The 19,544-nt window shown below is 39.4% G+C and overlaps 1 protein-coding gene across 1 annotated transcript; it reads right to left on the reverse strand.

Annotated features, from left to right (window-relative positions):
- Window positions 1-1,957: 1,957 nt before the first annotated feature.
- On the reverse strand, window positions 1,958-19,163 carry klhl2 (kelch-like family member 2). Its single transcript, XM_034688824.1, has 15 exons — window positions 18,734-19,163; window positions 14,530-14,649; window positions 14,336-14,442; window positions 14,118-14,239; window positions 11,373-11,535; window positions 11,141-11,250; window positions 10,919-11,035; window positions 9,276-9,425; window positions 9,041-9,158; window positions 6,777-6,974; window positions 6,532-6,633; window positions 5,208-5,336; window positions 4,934-5,074; window positions 4,699-4,842; window positions 1,958-3,508 (listed from the first exon to the last, which is right to left on the reverse strand). The coding sequence occupies exons 1-15, from the start codon at window positions 18,799-18,801 to the stop codon at window positions 3,480-3,482; spliced, it is 1,818 nt and encodes a 605-aa protein (XP_034544715.1). The 5' UTR covers window positions 18,802-19,163; the 3' UTR covers window positions 1,958-3,479.
- Between the last annotated feature and the right edge of the window lie 381 nt (window positions 19,164-19,544).

The following is a 19,544-nucleotide window of genomic DNA, read 5'->3' on the forward strand; positions in this document are numbered from 1 at the left end:
ACAACAACATTCAAGGCTCATTTTTAGTACAAAGCAGATTTTCAGACAAAGATATGTAGTCACCCCTTCCCCCAAGCACAGAAAAATAAATAAATTAATAAAATGAAATAATAATAACAGACCTTTGACTCAAAAAGACATGACACATGACAAAAAGTAAGATTAGCAAAGACAAAAGAAACAAACAAACAGACAAAAAGCAGAGAGAGAATGTTAAAAAAAAAATTTAATGTACATTTGAAAGCCCTAAATATAAATACAATAGTTTTTATGACAGATTTTTGTCTATTGTATTTTAAATTATGATTTTTTTTTATGAAGTGATGTTGATAAATTAACACGAGACAGCTCTTCTGTCCCATGCTGCCCAGTTTTTGATGTTGTATTTAGCTGGTTTGGAAGGCATATATTGCCTAAAATGAAGGAACCTCTGAATGCAAATAGCCTTTCATCCACTGTGACATTAGGGCCTGGGTTATAGAGGAGTGGAAGTTGCTCTACCCACTTGTCCCTCACTGTTCTAATGGCTGCCAGCTTGTTTCTTTTTGATCCCAGCTCAATTAACTCAAGTAGAAGAAGTTTCATACTGAAAAAATACTTTTAAAAATTTTCTTAAGATTTTTGAACTTTAAAATGGGTCAAATTGACCCGCAACTTAACAGGAGGGTTAACTAGCCTGTTACTTTGATTTCAAATGTAGGAAATTGTCGAAAAGGGAAAATTGTGATAACAAGTTCACCCGGTCAAAAATACTAAGGTTTTGTTTTTTGTGTTGTCCTCCCCTTTTTAAAATTAAAATCAGGTTACCTCTTCATACATGTTGCTTCTCTCCCTGAAATATATATTCATGTAATCTCATTACATACAACATTATTTGCACAGTATTAAAACATATGAGTGACTTTGTGCAATATAGTCAAGTGCAATACACAAGTGCAGTAATGACAGTAACTGTGCAATAATAAGACTGGGGGAAAAAAAATGCACTCTCAAGTGTAAACTTTGCTGCTGTGTGATTTGATTTGTATGTTGTGTGTGTGTGACAGTGGGTTTTTTTTTTTATTCCTGCATTTATTACTTTTTATACCTTGATTGTTTTTGTCTCTTTTAAATGGCACCTAATGAGGACTGCACCTTTCAATTTCCTTGTACTTGTTGCAATGCCAATAAAGACATTCTATTCTATTCTATATATTATAGCAGAGCCTTCCTGGATTTTATCTGAATTTTATTTGACTTTATTTTATTTTAACCGTCTTAAGAAATATATTGTAAAATAATGTTATTCCTTTAGTGTTCTTTTAAGGGAAATTTATGTCTTTTAAATATGTTTTATTTCTTTATCTTGACTTGTGTTTTTATAATCTGCCTGTTTTATTTTGCTGCCCATGTAAAGCACTATGCAACTTGGTTTTTGAAAAGTGTTCAAAAAATAAAATTCTTATTATTTTTATTATTAGTAGTATAACTTAATAATTGATACTACTTTTTTGCCCTTTTTCCTTTGTAATACCATTGTGTATCATTATGTGTTTTAGTGTTTTCTATGCTTTGCCAACACAATCTTTTAACTTTCTTGCCATCAAAAAAGGTCTAAGCTCTGAACATGAATGGAAGCACAAAATAAAATCACTTGCTGGAGTAAAAAAAAATGTAAATAGTTTATTTTGTATGTCTATAATTTGTTTACACTATTGCACTTCCCAGTACATATATTTTCTGTATTTTTTTTTCTCAAAACTGGGATTTTTGTGTTTTTATTGAATTTGAAGAGTCTCATATTCTTTAAATGTTTTTGTTAAAAAATGTTTTAGTGTTGTAGCTCACTCAAACAAACAAAAGTACAGCACTAACCAAACTGAGGGATAAAAAGTGTGAATATTTGATATCCAACACTAATGGTTCACATGAAGTTGCAATAAATCTGTCAAGAATTATTAAAAACTCACACAACCTGTTTTTCCATTTCAATGTTTTACTGATTTGGCAAAGTTTTAAAAACAGATTATATCATTTCACAGCTTTAAATACAAGAAGCATATTTATTAATGATAATATAAAACAAGTAATGAAACATTTGCAAAGTCATTAGCCTACGTGACATTCCTCAATACACTGACAAGAAACAGCGATACCAGTTAATATTATAGCAGACTTTTTTTCAATATAGGAGAGGAAAAGAGAAAAAGACTGAAGAAAAAGAAATACAAGAGCAGGTTTGGTCACTTTCCAGAAAGAGAGAGAGAGAACAGATTAGCAGAGAAGTAAAGAAGAGAGACAGAAATAAAGAGACATATTAAAATTGGCACATTCATAGTACGTCAGGGTGTGCAGTAGATAACAGGGTTGCTACACCAAAAGGAGAAGAGGGAATCGGGGACCATGCAGTGAGTTCAGGCTGTCGTTAGTGATTACAACCACAGCAAAGATGGCTGCCGGGTGACAGTAAAGCACTTAGACATCCAACTGTTTTATCTCAAACAGCTTCTCCCTCCTTCAGTCACTTTTTTTTTGGCAACATGAATGATTCTTCTCCTTTACCAGAGGGGTTTATTCCAGTGAAAGTAGCTTTTCTTTTTTTGAAGAAATGTCCTTTTTCTGTAACTCCTTCTCACAAAGCCGGCTGCAACCAACACATGTAACATCAGTCCTCAAACGTACACCAAGAACAGAGTCCAGCTGTGCTCTGTCCACACACAGTACTTGAGGCGTTACACAGGAGAAGAAACAAGGGAAGGCAGGGGTGTAATGTGACATTCAGGCACACTGCAACACTGTAAAAAGGTCAGAGGTCAGACAGAGTGCATTCATGCGGTGTTGAACCACCACAGAGGAACTCAGATGCACACAAACAAGCATGCTCACATGTGCAAGCAAAGGAGCACCTTTTAAATGCAAGCGCGCGCACACACACACACACACACACACACACACACACACACACACACACACACACACACACACACACACACACACACACACACACACACACACACACACACACACACACACACACACACACACACACTCGATCTGAGACACTTTTCAGGAGGATAAAAACGAAGGAGAAACAAAGATTTACAGTCCCCAGTGGTCTTTCTCTGCCGTCCTCTCCTCGCTGGTTCATGTTAGCATTACTAGAGTCAAGGTAACTTTGCAGTTGTAGTAGCTTCATATCAGTAGTGTTACAGTGACACTGCAGTGGTACAGTCGCTGCGGCAGTCCTGCCAGGAGGGAGTTAAAACACGGGTTCGATCCCCCCTCTTGTTTGTTACACCCTCCTTTCCTGCAGGTTAAGTGCAAAAATCTCCATCCTCTTCCTCATAAACAACAACAATCTTGTCATTTGTCTTCATCTTCCTCAGTGCCTGTGCTAATGCTGCCCAACATCGAAGCATTGGCATCATAGACAGATCCAAGATCAGTATTTAGCAGGAGAATACGCTCTGCTCAGAGTCAGCGGCAGGTGTGAAGTGCAGTCATAAAGGCTTGTCGATCGTAGTCACACCTGTGGAAAGAAATTCATTACATTTATTTATACAAAGCACATCTTATTTAAATGTTAAATACATACAAACATTAATCTTTGACCAAAAAAAATATTTAGAAATTGAAATAACTTAGATTGTTATTTAAATCACCATAGCTAACTTGCAAGCACTGTTAAAATTAGGAACAGTTGCAGGACTGAAATTAAGTGTTTTCCTTTGGTTCCCTTCTTTTGTGTATTTATGATTAAAAATATTGAATGTGCATTTCATTATTATTGGGAAATCATTCCCTCTGGATTCATTGATTTATTGGTTTCAAGTCATTAGATTCACAAGCTGAAGCCTGTTGCCATCCTATATAAAATTCATGCCATGAGCTCTTCAACCCTGGAAACTAAAATAAATGTGTGCCCAAAATTAAGACTTTAAAAACATATACAAATACAATAACTGTATGAGCCATTTTACCTATGTTGTTTTTGTTTTTTTGTTTTGTTACTTGCACAAGCACCACAAGGGGCACTTCAGGTAAACGGGCAGGTAAATGCTACAAAAGGGGCACAGGTGAGGTAGTGATCTTTGGGAACGGGAAGAGCACACGGTTTTTACCGCTCGTCTTAGACCACACTGTTATCCCCATCACGCATATCACCTTCAAAGTAAGTTGTTTACCTGTTTATCATTTGGATCAATAAACGGCAAGAAATAACGCAACAACAACCTCAGATTGGACATTGGATTCTTTTAGAAGCACGTCAAAAACACCTCACCCCCGCACCCAGACAGTGACTAAAATCAGGTCAGAATAGTCACTACAGTAACCAAAGAACAGCTGAAATACTTATATTGGCACTTCATACTATCTATTTATATTACTAAATAGTGAGCATGGGCAAAAATCACCTTTAATAAATCCTTGAAACGAATGTGTTCCTGTTTTATTTTGTGTTAAATTCAACAACGCTGTTCATAAACAGTATTTTAAACACACATTTTCATCATTATTAGAATCAGGACACCAGATATAAGTGAAATTTCAAAAATAATATCTATGATCTGACTCTACTGAGGGTCAATAAAAGTCATTATAGTGAAATATGACAGGCTTAAGCCCAACTCCTTCTTTGTATTTCACAGCAGTTTAAGTGCACAATGTCAATTTAGTATCACAGTGTCCTACATGTTTGCTCATGTGTAGCCTACACACCTGCATAACTGCGACCTGTGCTCATGCAGGTTGGCAGTAGCGTCCACTTGTCCGAGTTTGGATTGTAATACTCCACAGAGGCCAAATTACAGCTGCCATCGTCTCCTCCCACCACATAGAGTACATTATTTACAGCACACACACCTGAAAACACACAAATACACAGGATGAAGACTCACATGAACATATATATATCCAAGAGCTTGAAGTCTATTCGTCAGACAGTCTGCTTTACCTGCATTACGTCGACACATGTTCATGTCAGCTACCTGCCGCCAGCTGTTGGAGGCTGGATCGTAAACTTCACAGCTCTTCCTTACTAGGGGACCGTCGTGACCCCCCACAGCATACAGTAAACCTTTTAACACTCCTACACCTAAAGGCAACATGGACACAAGGCAGAAAAAGTGTTACAGAAGATCTTAGACCTGCTCTCTTGATGGATAAACCTGTGAGGATGACCTGTCTCTGTTACTTTAAGAGGTTTAAAAAATGAAAAACACACTGACCTGCTCCGCTACGTCTTGTGCCCATTTCTGCGATGTAGCTCCACGTGTTACTTTTAGGGTTGTAAGCTTCTACTGTACTCAGACATTGCCTGGTTGCACCGTCATAACCTCCTACTGCATACAGGATTCCTGAAAAACATTGAGGAAATTCTTACATTTCATTGGTCGCTGAGAGGCACAGTGGGGACCAAATCAGATCAACATGATACAATAAAGCAGCCGTGCAGAGAAACAGAGAATCTACATGCTAATTTATTCATTTTTAATGCATCTTATTCTTAACTTGTTCTCCCTTTTTTTACTATGTCCCTCGTATAATCTTCTGTTTTGAAAAATGTCTTTCAATCAAGTGTTCTCACTGATTAAGAATCACTTTGTGCATTTGTTTCTGTCCTTTAATACAGTGTTTCTCAACTGGTGGGTCGTGGACCTTCGGCTGGGGGAAAGAAGTGTAAATAAAAATTGTGACACCATGCTTTTTACACTGTAGAAGAAGACAATCGAAGTAATTTTTTTTCTTATGGGAAATAAGCATGGCTAAACGCAAATAATACAGTGACTTCATTAAATATGGACTTTATTATATTGATAAAAAAGGATGACAAAAACCTTAGTGTGTTGTGTGCACCGAGGTGTTGGCAAGTGAAAGTATGAAGCCGTCAAAATTAAAGCGGCATTTGGAAACAAAACACTCTTCTCTCTTTTAGTAGCATCATTTATGTTATAACATGTTATGTTATGCCAAAACTACATATTTTTGAATCTCTTTGAAACTAGTCCTCACTAGTTAGACTTATTTGTTTCATGTTTGTGCATAATATTCTTGAAACCTTGTGTCCCTGATGTGCACTTTTTGATGTACATTAAAATGCAGCTAAAAGAGTGTGAAAGGACATATGTGTTCTTCTAGCATCGCCACTTGCTGGTCGTTTCGGGTTTACCAGTACACTTGTTTATTTTGTGTGTTGGCATATTCTGATATTCTGTATCTCAGGTTCAAGTTGAACTATCTATATATTAAATCAATTTGATAAATTGAAAAATGTTCCTTGATTTGGGTCACGGATTATTGCTAAGGGGTGATGGTGGGTCCCGAAGCCAGACCAGTTGAGAACCACTGCTTTAATACAATACTTAAATAGGAAAATAAAAACAGCTGATGCCTCTACAAACTGCTGCTTTAACGCCTGTGATACCCTCCACATAAAAAAACATATATTCACTTAGCAGAAATTGTATTTCCTGCGCTCTTCTTGTTATCATGTTCACCCTCTGATCCATTTCTAAACGCTGACAGTGAAACTGAAGTGGAAATTGTACTCACCATTAACAACACCCACTCCTACACTGCTGCGTCTGGTACTCATGGGTGACACATGGAACCACTCGTCTGTTTTAGCGTTGTATGCTTCGACTGTCGACAGACCTGCACACACACCCAGAACATGCACAAAAAACATTAGAAACATTACCACGAATAATCCCTTTATTTAATTATTTTAAAGTCCAGAAAGAATTCAGATTCTGCAAAGTGATAAAAAAAAAGTCATCCCACAAACATCACTGCACCTGTGCTGCCGTCGAACCCGCCCACAGCATATAGCAGCCCGTTAAGCACAGCGGCCCCTAGTGTTGATCTCCGATCCTGCATGCTGCTCACACTTGTCCAGCGATCCATCATGGGGTCGTAACAGTCGACCGTCCGCACACGAAGAGAACCATTGAAACCACCAACAGCGTAAACACAGCCGCCTACATACACCACACCTGAAAGACGACAGCACAACAAAACACAGGAAAACACAAATAAATACATAAGAGACTTCAACAACTCTTAAAGCAAACCCCAACAGTGGAAACATCACAACACAAGAGCATACTCAAGCGTACCTCAGGATTTTGATTTTGACTAGGTATGGTCTAGATCTTTATGTCACGGTTTGAAACGCATCAAAACAACAATCTGTAGTCGTGTCTGTAGCTCTATCACAACTCCATTATGATGGTTTGCCACGGCATGATTTTTTGATCATACATTACTGAGAAATACGGCATATTTACGGCCTCCTTCCCTTGCCTCAAATATATTGTGTGCTGCAGCTTTTTGTTGCTTGAGTGAACCTCATTTAGACTATGTTCACACTGCAGGAAAAAGTGTCCCAAATCCGATTTTTTTGGGGTCAAGTGACCAGGTCAGATTTTTTAGAGGCAGTGTCAAATGGCCCAAATCAGTTTTTTTTCAAGTGAGTTTTAGACCACTTCCATATGTGGTCCTGAATCAGATACAGATCAGATTTTTTTTCAACGCGACCTCAGTGTGAACGGCCAAGGCGGATATGATGCTCATTTGATACTTTCACGTCACTTTATAGCGACACATGTCACAATTCTGCGCAGCGGTAGCCTAGCAAAAATGGAGGATTGAGTGTCCCTCTGAAGGAGTCTTGGGAAGAGCAGGGGTGCATCTCGCTCGGCTGGAAGTGAAGCTTCCAGCAAAGCGTCTGCCCCCTGGTGGCTGGCTGCAGTATAGGTCAAAAAAATCTGTCAAAGCAGTCAAACTTTAAATAATAAATACACGCCGTACGAATTTTTCTCACATCCGTACGCTGTGGTGATATGTAGTTAGTATTTGACTGTTTTGTGTTCAAGGCCTCTTTATTCTGAAAAGTTTCTTTTTCGTTAGTTATTAGAGTTTAAAAGCGGGGTTTTACTTCCGGGTTTCCTTTGATTCACAGCCACCGTAGAGGGAAACTTCAAATGACACAAAGCGTCTTGTGACGCTACGCTGTAGGGCGGAGCTCGTTACCGTGGCTTCGCAGGCTCTGGCTGCACAATGGCTGCACCCAGGAGCAGGATTTTTTGGCTTCAGAACCGTACAAGGGAAGAGGTGGAGCAACACTGTCCATTTTTATTTACAGTCTATGGGGGAGAGCCACTGATAGATGTAATTGAAATCAGATGTTTTGAATAAACTCTGTCTCTGTGACACTATTAACGTTGCAGACCCACCACTCCTGACTCCGTGTCCGCATCCACATAGACCTTTCAATCGTATTTGCGGCCACAGCTCCGCAAAAAGCTGAAACAAGCAATTTGGCTCTCTTTTTCTTTATACTTGACCTCCTCCACACCTGGTCATTCATTCTCCGGCTCCCACTGCACAGAAACTTTGTAACAAAGGTGAAAATGCTGACTTCCTCCATGTTTACGTTTGTGAGACAGCAGCATGTCACGTCATTGTTACTGTTCTTTTGCGCATACGGGGCAGTTCGGAGCCACAAACAGTTCACACTGGAATCAGATACAGGTCACATTATAGATGGTAATGTGAACAGGCAAACAAAAAATCAGATCTGAGCAAAAAATCAGAATTGAGCATTTAGCCTTGCAGTGTGAACATAGCCTAAGTGATGTTCTGAAGCGACTATTGCCTAATCCTTTACACTTTCTAGGTAAAATACTGAGAATCCCCACCACACTATGAGATGACATCTGTCAGCAACTGGAGCTACAGCCCCGGCTAGTGGAAGGTGGCTGCGCTACAGCGTACGCTCAACATTTGACCGGCATTTCTGGCTTTCAATAATAAAAATATGAATCATATATTTAACCGACTAGTAAGTCTGGGGCCGACTAGTGAGGGTGATGAAGTTTCATTGTAAGGTTGACTAATCATGCACGTCCCTAAGCTCAACCATTCATAAAATCTGGGAACATGCCCTTATATGAGATGTTTGTGTCCATGTGTGACCATAAGTCTCTTTTGAATACCCCATTAATCTGAGAGCACCAGGCCTTCTCTTAACTGTGATGCAGTATTGTGGGTTTCCTACCTGCTCTGCATCTCCTGGTCGGGAGCTCAGCCACCTGGTACCATCTCTGCTCCTCAAAGTCGTAACACTCCACACTTCGGATCGCCTTCGGAGCCTGGCCTCCAACCACGACCATCACCTGAACAGAACATTAACAGCAGCCTCATTTACAAGAATTCAGATCAACTTTTGTTTTAATCTTGTATGTTGGGAGTAACTCCCTAACTTTTTAGAGGTTTCCAACTTATAGAGATACCTTGGGACAGCAGGCGGGGGTCCTCATGCGTGTGCGTGCAGTTTTCATCAGGGCTCTCTGGTCAGCTGGCAGCAGGTGATACTTCATGGCTTCGATCAGGTAGTCTTTACACGCACTGCTGTTTTTAATCAGAGACTCCTCCTCCACCCGCTAATACAACACAACAGTAAGAGTCAGCAGATAGGACAGACAAAGAGCTACAGTATGTTCTGTTATAGCAGCTGAGACACAGAGGGTATTGTGTAACTAAAAATATCAAATCGATGGGAAATACTATTCATTTTTTCTCTAAAAGGACTAAATGTTGGACAGCCTGACCTTTTCCATCATAAAGACCTAAGTGATCTCACAGAATAGTCTCTTATATTCCCTTTACTTGATAGTGATAACTTGTGCACTCTCTTTTTACCATGCAAACTGATATCTTTTCAGTTATTCATTTCCTTTTTTTAAATGTAAGCTGTCATACAATATACTGGGGTCAGTGGCTAAGACAAGGTATTAGAACACTAAATGATATATCTGAAGAGGGCAACGTATAACAGAATGAAGGAAAAATTTAATTTGGATGGACATAGCCATTTCTGGAAATATTTACAAATTAGACACTGTATAAAAGGGAAAATTAGTCCTTCTCAAGACAAAAACCCAATAGAAGATTACTTCAAACTATCAATAAGGTTTCAAAAAGCATCCAAATGGTATATGGTATGTCCTTGGATAAATAAGAGTGGATGTAAAAGCCTCAGCTAGATATGGGAAGCAGATATTGGTTGTTCATTTGATGAAGAAACATGGCAGAGAATTATTTTCAATAATGGGAAATACATCAGAGAAGCTAGAGGCAAATATATCCAATACAAAATCCTTCATAGGTACTATTACACACCAACAAGGCTCTATAGTATGGGTTTAATCAAAGACAGCATGTGTTGGAAATGTAAAACAGAGCGTGTCACATACATGCACGCACTATGGCAATGCCCCATGGTATCCCCATTATAGAAGAGTGTTCTGAGATATATGGATGAATGGTTAGGATGTGAACTGCCCAGATCACCCCAGTTGTGTCTCCTCGGGGACAGAAGTTTGGTGCCACAGCTGAGTAAATCTAAATTTAGAATATTAACAACTGGCTTCATAACCTGGACTAGACTCATTCTAAGATTCTGGAAGGAGACTCAAACTCCTACACTGAAAATATGGAGGGAGCAGATGACAGGCAGACATGAATTGCTGCATGTGAGAAGATGTTGGGGAAATTAAACTCCAGAAACGGTATGATTAAAGAACAATGGGACAGCTTCAGTGACTTTAAGACTGGGGGAAGCAACGTTACCCTGTGAAGAATGCATGGTAATTGCCATTAATATGTAAATGCAAACATAAATGTAAATGAAAACGTAAATGTAAATGCCCACTGTTTCCTGCCAACCTATTTTTTAATTTATTATTATTTTTATTTATTAGTACTATCTGTTTTGTTTTGTCTTGTTGCATTTTTTTACATATTAACTTGTTTTATCTGATGTTGTCCTAGTCCATTTTATTTGTTATGTCTTTGTTGTTCATTATTCTTGTTTAAAAAAAACAAAAAACTCAATAAAATTACTAATTATAAAAAGAAATTTAAGCTGTCATACCTGCACCAGATATTCTCTTGAGAGAAGCGGCAGACGAACATGTTCCATCAGGTGAGCCAAGTGTTCCTGTCGGACATCTTTATCATGGTTCACCCAGGCTATCACTGCCTCAAATACCTACATGATGAAAAGAAGACACTTTAAGTGCAACAGGCACAACAACTGGTCCTTCCCAAGTATACTGTGCAGGGTGTTTGTGTGTGTGTGTGCGTGTGTGTGTACCTTCTCCTCTGTGGGGATGGTGAGCTTGTCGCTGGCGATCAGACTGGACACCTGCTCCATTCCCAGGTTGAGAAACTCTTCACTCCCAACCACCTCAGTGAAATGTTGCTCTAACATGAGAAAAAAACAGATAAGCATGTTTTTTCTCACAAATATATATTTTTTAACCACCATTCATCTATTTTTTTTTCTATTCTGTCTCATGTACTATCCCACACACACACACACATACCTGCATAGCTGTTGGCTTGTGTGAGGAGCTGAGAGCAGGCGTGCAGATCAGCGAACGCTCGTATTCCCAGACAGTTGGACGGATGAAGCTGAGAGCTCAGGAACTCACAACAAGCTTTTTTCACCTCGTTCAGCTGGAGCAGGCCCGCCGCAGGAAGCAATGCCTGACAAACACACACACACACACACACACACACACACACACACACACACACACACACACACACACACACACACACACACACACACACACACACACACACACACACACACACACACACACACACACACACACACACACACACACACACACACACACACACAGAATATCCTCAAACTGTTCACTTGTAACACAATTGTATCCAATTAAAGAGGTAACAGGTTAGCCAGGTGTAGACAAACCATCATTATGACAGACTCTGTAAAAAGGCTTATAAAATAAAATGCATTTAAGTGGATTACAGTACAAGGTCTGTGTTTCTTAACTTCACAATGAATACTAGTAGGAACAATTTCAGGGCTCCTTTTAGAGTAGTCCAGTTATTCCCCACAGACAAGGAATGAATTTGAAATTAAGCTGAAGGGTTCTGAACACGAGACCTGCATTCATCCAAGGAATTTCACACTTGTAATAAAGAGATTGTAATCATACATATTTCACTTATTTTCTTTATGTTTTTAACTACATGTATCTTGGTTTGGTACCTTGTGATTTTTATTTACTGTGATTCTTTGTCAAAAAATCTCTGAACCTGTAACCATTTCCCTCTCTACCTAGCTGTGGCTTGCAGGCAACTCTGGCATACTTAGCACAGGTGGGGGGGCACAGGTAGGGTTAAACCATACAATTATATAATTTCTGAATGATATACTTAGATGATTACAGCCCTGCAATAGCCAAATGGCATAGATGTCCCCCCTTCTTTTCTCAGAGCCTTTGATTAACTGATTGTGGTCAGGATGTAGAGAGGATCTCATCAAAAGTACATTGCCTACCTTAGCTTTAAAAACACCTGTGCATGGTACACATATAGGCAGGGAAAATACTGTCATATGATGAAGTAGGGGTGTTCTAAGCGATAAATTCATAGTCATTTACACTGAAATTTAAAATTCTAATAACTGACTAGTCTTCCAAGGAAACACTTAGAAAACAGTCAAAATGTAGTAAATTTGACTTCACACAGTTGAACCCGAGGCCACAGAGTCTGCGGGTAAACAATGCCTAGATTGGTTGTCGAGTGCCGCTAACAGTACCACAAACCACATACACACCAATTCAAAAAAGCCGATCTTTATAGCAGAAATAAACATGTTTACAGCCTGGTACAAAAGACGGGTGTAGTCTGGATAGCTCATTTCTCAATCGGCACACACTGTACGGGGGGTGAATTTTTTCTAACGTGGCAATTTCAAAGATATTGAGATTACAAGTCTTCAACTGAGAGGCTCATCTGATTTGATTGACAGGCGGGAACCCTGTAGCTGTTGGCTAGGAGACTCAAAGCCCGCCTCTTTACGTCACACTCGCTCGACAGAAGCAATATGGCTGCCGACGACGATTGGCCTCAAAACAGCGCTCTAGAAACAGATGGGTGACGTCACAGATACTACGTACATATTTTATACAGTCTATGATCTACAGTCCTACTTGCAGGGTAACGTCCAAATGCCTGTGCTGGTTGTGCATTGCTCTGGTTGAGTAGTTATGTATATGCCAGTTTGAGCTGACACAGCCTACATACATACCCCTGCATTTCAGGCCCAATAATAAAAATATTAATAATTGGTTTATCCGACTAGTACATCTTGTGCTGACTAGCAAGGATGGCAACATTTAATTGCTAAACACGCTATCCCTATTACAAAGTATTAATTTAACACCAGCACTAGTGTCCCGTTAATTATCTGTTCTCATCTTTCATTCCACTACATGGCAGTTACTATGTGACTTGGCATATTCACAAATAACTACTGTATCCATCTGAATCGCACTGTTCCTCATACTGTATATGTTTTTTTTTAAATAACCTGGTGTAGTTTTATCTGTGCAATAACTTACCTTATCTATTTATCAGATAGAAGTGTACATAGTGTGTATACATCTGAAATAGTTGCCATATTTTATTCTATTTTATTTTATTTTTATTCTATTCTACCTTCATCATTGCTATTATTATTGTTATTATATTTTTAACTATGTTAGTTCATTGTTGTATTCCCCTGTCCTGTGTTGTAAGCTGCTGTAACAAAAGAATTCCCCCCAATGGGGTACCAATAAAGTATATCTTATCTTATCTTATCTTAATTGGTTATACACATATGTATGCTTTAAAAATGAAATGTTACTCAAGGGAATAACAATTATTTCTTGTTATTTTCAACTGTTTTTTGTTTTTTAAAGAATTGCTTCAAATGGGGTTGACACGGAGCTGGATTAAGCTGGATAACATTATAATCTTCTACACAAATGAAAACATTATCCAATTTAATCCCTTAACCCCCTGACTCAAAATATGTGTGTGTGTCAGTGTGTGCTGTAAACCAGACATAGATAAGAAATAGCCTTTATGTAGCCAGATTAACACCAATGTAACCGACTATGTTATTACAGCATGCACTTGCACAGCAGCTACTAAGACCTTCAAATTGTGGCGTTGAAAAGAGTATCGTGGTAAGAAACAAAGTTAAGGGTGGGATGACTAGATGCCATGCCATATATTAATGTCACTGGAGTATATTTCACCTGCACATTCTCCTCTGTGACCTGTATCTCTGCTGTGTAAATGTAGTCCACCAGCAGGCCCAAAGTCCAGCCGTCCATCTCCTTTATCCTCACTCGCTTTGCCCTGCTCTCTGCCATCTCACCTGTGAGTTAACACACATGAATCAAACATCTCCAACAGCACAAGACAAACCATTTCTGCAAGGAATAATAAAACACATACAGAAAAGGCTACTTACCTGTGAACATAGCGTGAAAGTAAGGACTCCCTGCAGCCAGCACCACCCTGTGAGCAGAGATCTCCACGTCCTCCGCTACTATGGTCACGTCACACAACAGGCTCTGGCTGCACGGGCATTTAAGAGATTTTTTGTAAGAATTACAGACAATTTTCAGTGGAAGAGTGATTCAAAGATTTGGGGAGGTGAAGTACCTGCGCAGTTCGTTCATGACTTTGAACGCCTTCCTCATGTGCCGAGGGTTGAGAGTGACGGGACCCTGCCTCTCCACTCCATCTTCTTTGTCCAGAGTGTGTGGACAGAGTCTGGTACACCTAAGAGGGACAAAACAGACACATGTACAAGGTTTAGAGAAGTACATTTTTTAACAGTGTAACAGAAACATAAGAGAAGGAGTTATTCTTTGTAAAAGTAAGTCACTTTAAAACAATCAGAAGAAGAGCTTCTTTTGAAATCATCATCTATTTTCAGAGATTGTTTGTCATCTGTTTCATTCCTGGACAGATGGGTCCGTTTCCAAAAGCAGAGTTGTTTTAACTGTTGGCAATTAGCATATGCTGTTACTATTTATGGGTTCAGTTTGACTCCCTTTGTGTGCTGATTTAGAGGATTTAAAAGTAGTTCAGTGTTTTCGAAGTGGGGTTGTATGAGGTACCTGTCAATGGTAAGTGTATTACCTACCTCCCTTTCTCAACAAAGGAACCGAGCTGACCTGCACCCCCTGTGGCTGATACACTTACTATTGACAAGTACCTCATACAACCCCACTTCAAAAAAAAACTGAACCATGCCTTTTAAGAGTTGGTTCACACAAATGATAGCAATCTGTTTATCTATCCATGGAGAAGATTTTGGTTTTATTTGTCAAAATTTGACACCTTTTTTTCTGCCACCATTCCAATACAATAAAGTCTATTCATTTTGCAGAGCGTTTGCTACATGTACAGTGCTAGATGCAGCAGCCTCAGGTTCAATTGAGAACACTGGCCTTTTGCTGCATATCATCCCTCATCCTTCATAAAAGAAACATACAGTTGAATAAAATCAAAAGCAAAGGAATCTTTCTTTTTATTTGACTGATAGATTTTTTTTTCTTGTGACCGTGATATATAAATGTTGCCTCACTGCTGAAGGGTCACTTCACCCTCATGAAAAAGTGTGAGCCTTTTGCATTTACCTTTTCATATTGAGCCATGAGCTTTTGGCTTCATTATCCAACATTTGGAGACAAAGCTGTGCTTCAATCACAATAAAATACTTTCTACAAAACAGTCCCCATGACAACTATTGACAGCATATTGTGTGAACTATTCAGAGTATTATGGTCATTGATTGTGGTGAGTGATGCTGCTTTTCAGTGATTCGAACGAACATAGGACACATTCACATTTCTGTTCTCTGCCTTTAATTGTAGAACTTCATTAATTATTGTACTCTGACTGTCTGACACATATTGAAATCAACTTCTCAATATAGGTCAATACAGTTTAATAGCTCAACAAACTACATTGTCCAAATGAGCAGTAAGTTGAATTGACACATCAGCAGGCTTGACAAAATCTGTAATACAACCTTCATGATAGTAGGCTGTATTGCAGGGCTCTTTAATCAAGCTGCTTAAGTTCAAGCTAGTTGTATAAAACTTATCTCTACCATCCCCCCAACCACAAACCAACCTCCTGTCCTCCATGCTTATAGCCCTCTGCTTCCAAGTTACCATTCAGACCCAGCCCAGTTGGTCCTTCAACTGTAAATTAGAACAACACAACCTTTTCTAAACTTTGATGTGTGTCTGTTCATTTGAGGGTATCCATTGAAACACATTTTTATTCAGGCATACTCAGAAAGTGAGTTCAACATTCAGTTTAAGGCAGACCCTTCACAAAACTTAAACCACAAATTCCACTATAATGCAGTACTGGTAGTTTCTTTTGTATTTGAGCTCCTAAACAAATAAGCAGTTATTAAATTACATGAACCAATTGACACACAGTGAACCTGGGATTTGGGGACCCCTCAGGGCAGAGTTCATTAATCAGTATTGACTTTATGAAGGGAATTCTGAGTAGAATTGGACAATACATCAAATTTTATTCTCAGTTTTGTCTTATGTTTTACAACCCCAATTCTAAAAAGAAGTTGGGCCGCTGTGTGAAACAACAATAGACTTTGGTGGTCTGCATATTCTGTAAACCCTATATTTGATGACAAAATAGTGCAAAGACAACACAGAAAATGCTGTCACTTACAATGGGTGACAAGTCAATACTGCAGCCAGTCTAGCATCCAGACTCTTCTACTATGGAGCCATGCTGTTGGGATATGTGAAGAATTTGGTTCGGCATTGTCTTTCTGAAATATGCATGGGCTTCTCTGAGAAAGGTATTGTCTGGATGGCAACTCCAACACCTGTTTACATTGTTCAGCATTAATGATGCCTTCCTAAATATGAAAGCTACCCATGTGCCATGGGCACTTGTGGATCCCCATACCATCATGGATGCTTGTTTTTTTTTAACTGTGCACTGATAACAAGCCTCATGGTCACTCTCCTCTTTGGAGCAGAGGACATGGTGTCAATGATTTCCAAACAGAATGTCTACATGCATGGTACAGATTTAACCTACATTTGTGGATGCAGCGATAAACTGTATTCACAGACAGTGGTTTTGGGGAGTGATTTTGAGCCAATGCAGTGATTTCCACTAAAGAGTCATGTCTGTTTTTAATGCAGTGCTGCCTGAGGGTCCGAAGATAGATACTACAAACCATAAATCACCAAAATGATTTGCAATTTTACACTGAGGAACAATATTACAACACTTTTGTTCTAAAATTGTTGAGTTATTTGCTCATGCAGTCTCCCACAGAGTGGTGTCCCTCTTCCTATCAACTTCTGAGAGCCTCAGCCTCTCTGATGTGCCCTTTAAATACACACGGTCATGTTACTAACCTGTTGCAAAATCACCTAATTAGTTAGGAGATGTCCCTCCAGGTGATTTTTAAGCACTATGCAACTTTTTTAGAGTTTCGCTTTTCTTTCTCAACTATTCTGCAAACTATTCTGCAAATATTTGTCATGAAACATTTCTCTGACTAACATTTGACATCTCTGTCGTACTATTTTAAATTGTAAAATGGGTCATATTATTTGCAAACCATCATAATTTGTTTTATCAATGTTTTACACAGCATCACAACTTTTTGGGATTGGGGTTGCATATTTTCCATGTGCGCTTTTTTTCCCCCAGAAGCCCAAAGTCACTCTTAGCCCAGTTGGAGCCTGATTAGTTCAGCCAACTTGATCAGGTAAACTATGAAAAGTGCTGAAGCAATGGTGACTTCCATTTGGATCAAATTGTAAGGTTTTCTCTCTTTTGCCATGATCACTGGAACAAACACTAGAATAATTTAAGAGGTTGGAATCACTGGCTGCATATGAAGTCTGCTGGTGTATTGAATTGTAAAGGTTCATCGTGGGTTTTGTATGTTAAGTCCCTTCTCTGCACATTGAACTACAGCTGTAACATACATGTAGTTAAAGCTCCTGTGAGGAGTTTTTAAGTGGTCATGAAATGGACTGAAATGAACAGTGATGCTTTTTTATGACCTAGAAAAGCAAACAAGATTGTTAGAAAAGGTGTTGATCATTTCTGTGTTGTTATTCTAAAGCCTCAAATCGCTGCGAGAGGGTAGGTGTCAGATGAGGTGATTGGCAGCACGTCAAGAAAAACCCTTTCTCTGCAGTGAATATTCTTAATGGGTGACATAGTTGACTGTTAGTTGAAAGCAGGAGGAGATAACATAATTTACACATGTACAGGACAAATTAAGCAAGATCACTTAGTCCATAGGGGGGCACAAACAGAAAGTTCCTCACAGGAGTTTTAAGTAAAAAGCTCATGTTCAAATTAGCAGAAAATCTGAAAGAGTAGAACAGGCTTAGAAAACCTAAAATATCTGAAAGTATTTCCACTGGTTCAGCACACACAGACATGTTTAAGCTTCTAACACTTTGGTATAATTATGCTGCCCATAACATCACATGGCCCTTGTTTTCTGCCACAAACACACACCCACACACACATGGCTAATATAGCAGTTAACACATACAGCAGATATATATCCCCTCTGCCATCAACACAACACACCCCCGTTTATCCCAACGACATGCATTCAAGGCTACAACAACCAGGTTCAAGATTCAGCCCCACACCACCTCCTGCAGCAGCGGGCAGGCTCGGTGTCTGTGCCCGGGTATGAGCGCACGGATCCCCGGTCAGTGAAAAGCCACACCGGCTGGCCGCTGTCTCTGTCAATGCGGCACCATCAGTCAAAGCAGCCACTGGGAAACGTCAACACACACACACAGAGAGAGAGAGAGACACACACACTTACAGCGGATGACTGTCCATGATTCCGGTGTTTTTCAGAGGCTGAAAACTTGGCCCAGCGGCATGCACCATTCCATATCCACAAAGTCTTCTTTAAAGGATTAAATTGATGCGTCCAGAGGCGGGGAGACTGGCTGACGGCAGCCCCATTAAATCAGGCTGCTTCATAGAAAAATACAGCCAGACTGCGGTGACACTCAACACACACGTTGCGATTCAACCCGGCTGTTTTTACCCTGTGCGCTGCCTGTGACACCACACAATAACACGCAGGGAAGCGCACACACGGAGCGTCAGGAAGGGGGTTGTGTTGGTTTTCTTTTCCCCCCACGTCCCTTCTGGGTGTATCTGGGTGCGAGAGGCGGACGGATCAGGGTACCTGTTATTTTCCAATCGCTGATTAAAACGCACAAACAAGGACGTGTCGGTAAAGAGGGTTCCCCGAGCAGCCAAGGAGGCGCACAAGAAAGCGCTGACTCCCTCTAGCTGTGGAAGACTGCCTGCTCACATTCAGACACATCAATAACATGAACAGTCATGGTTAAAAAACACAAATTTGATTACCATTTAAATAACATAATATTAAGTGTCCCACATGGCATATATTTCTATCAAATAAAGAAGTATATGTTCATGAAAAAAACATTTTAATTTCCATTTAAATAACATAATAATAATTCTTACTGTTATGGTATTATTGCTATAACTGATTATTAATATAATGATTATTCTCAAGGGATAACATTGGTGTTTATAGTAATTGACTAGATGTATTTATTTATCCTTATTTAATCAGGATTTCTTCTTTTTCTTTC

This window comes from Notolabrus celidotus, chromosome 7 (genome assembly GCF_009762535.1).
Source record: "Notolabrus celidotus isolate fNotCel1 chromosome 7, fNotCel1.pri, whole genome shotgun sequence".
Taxonomy (NCBI): Eukaryota; Metazoa; Chordata; class Actinopteri; order Labriformes; family Labridae; genus Notolabrus; species Notolabrus celidotus.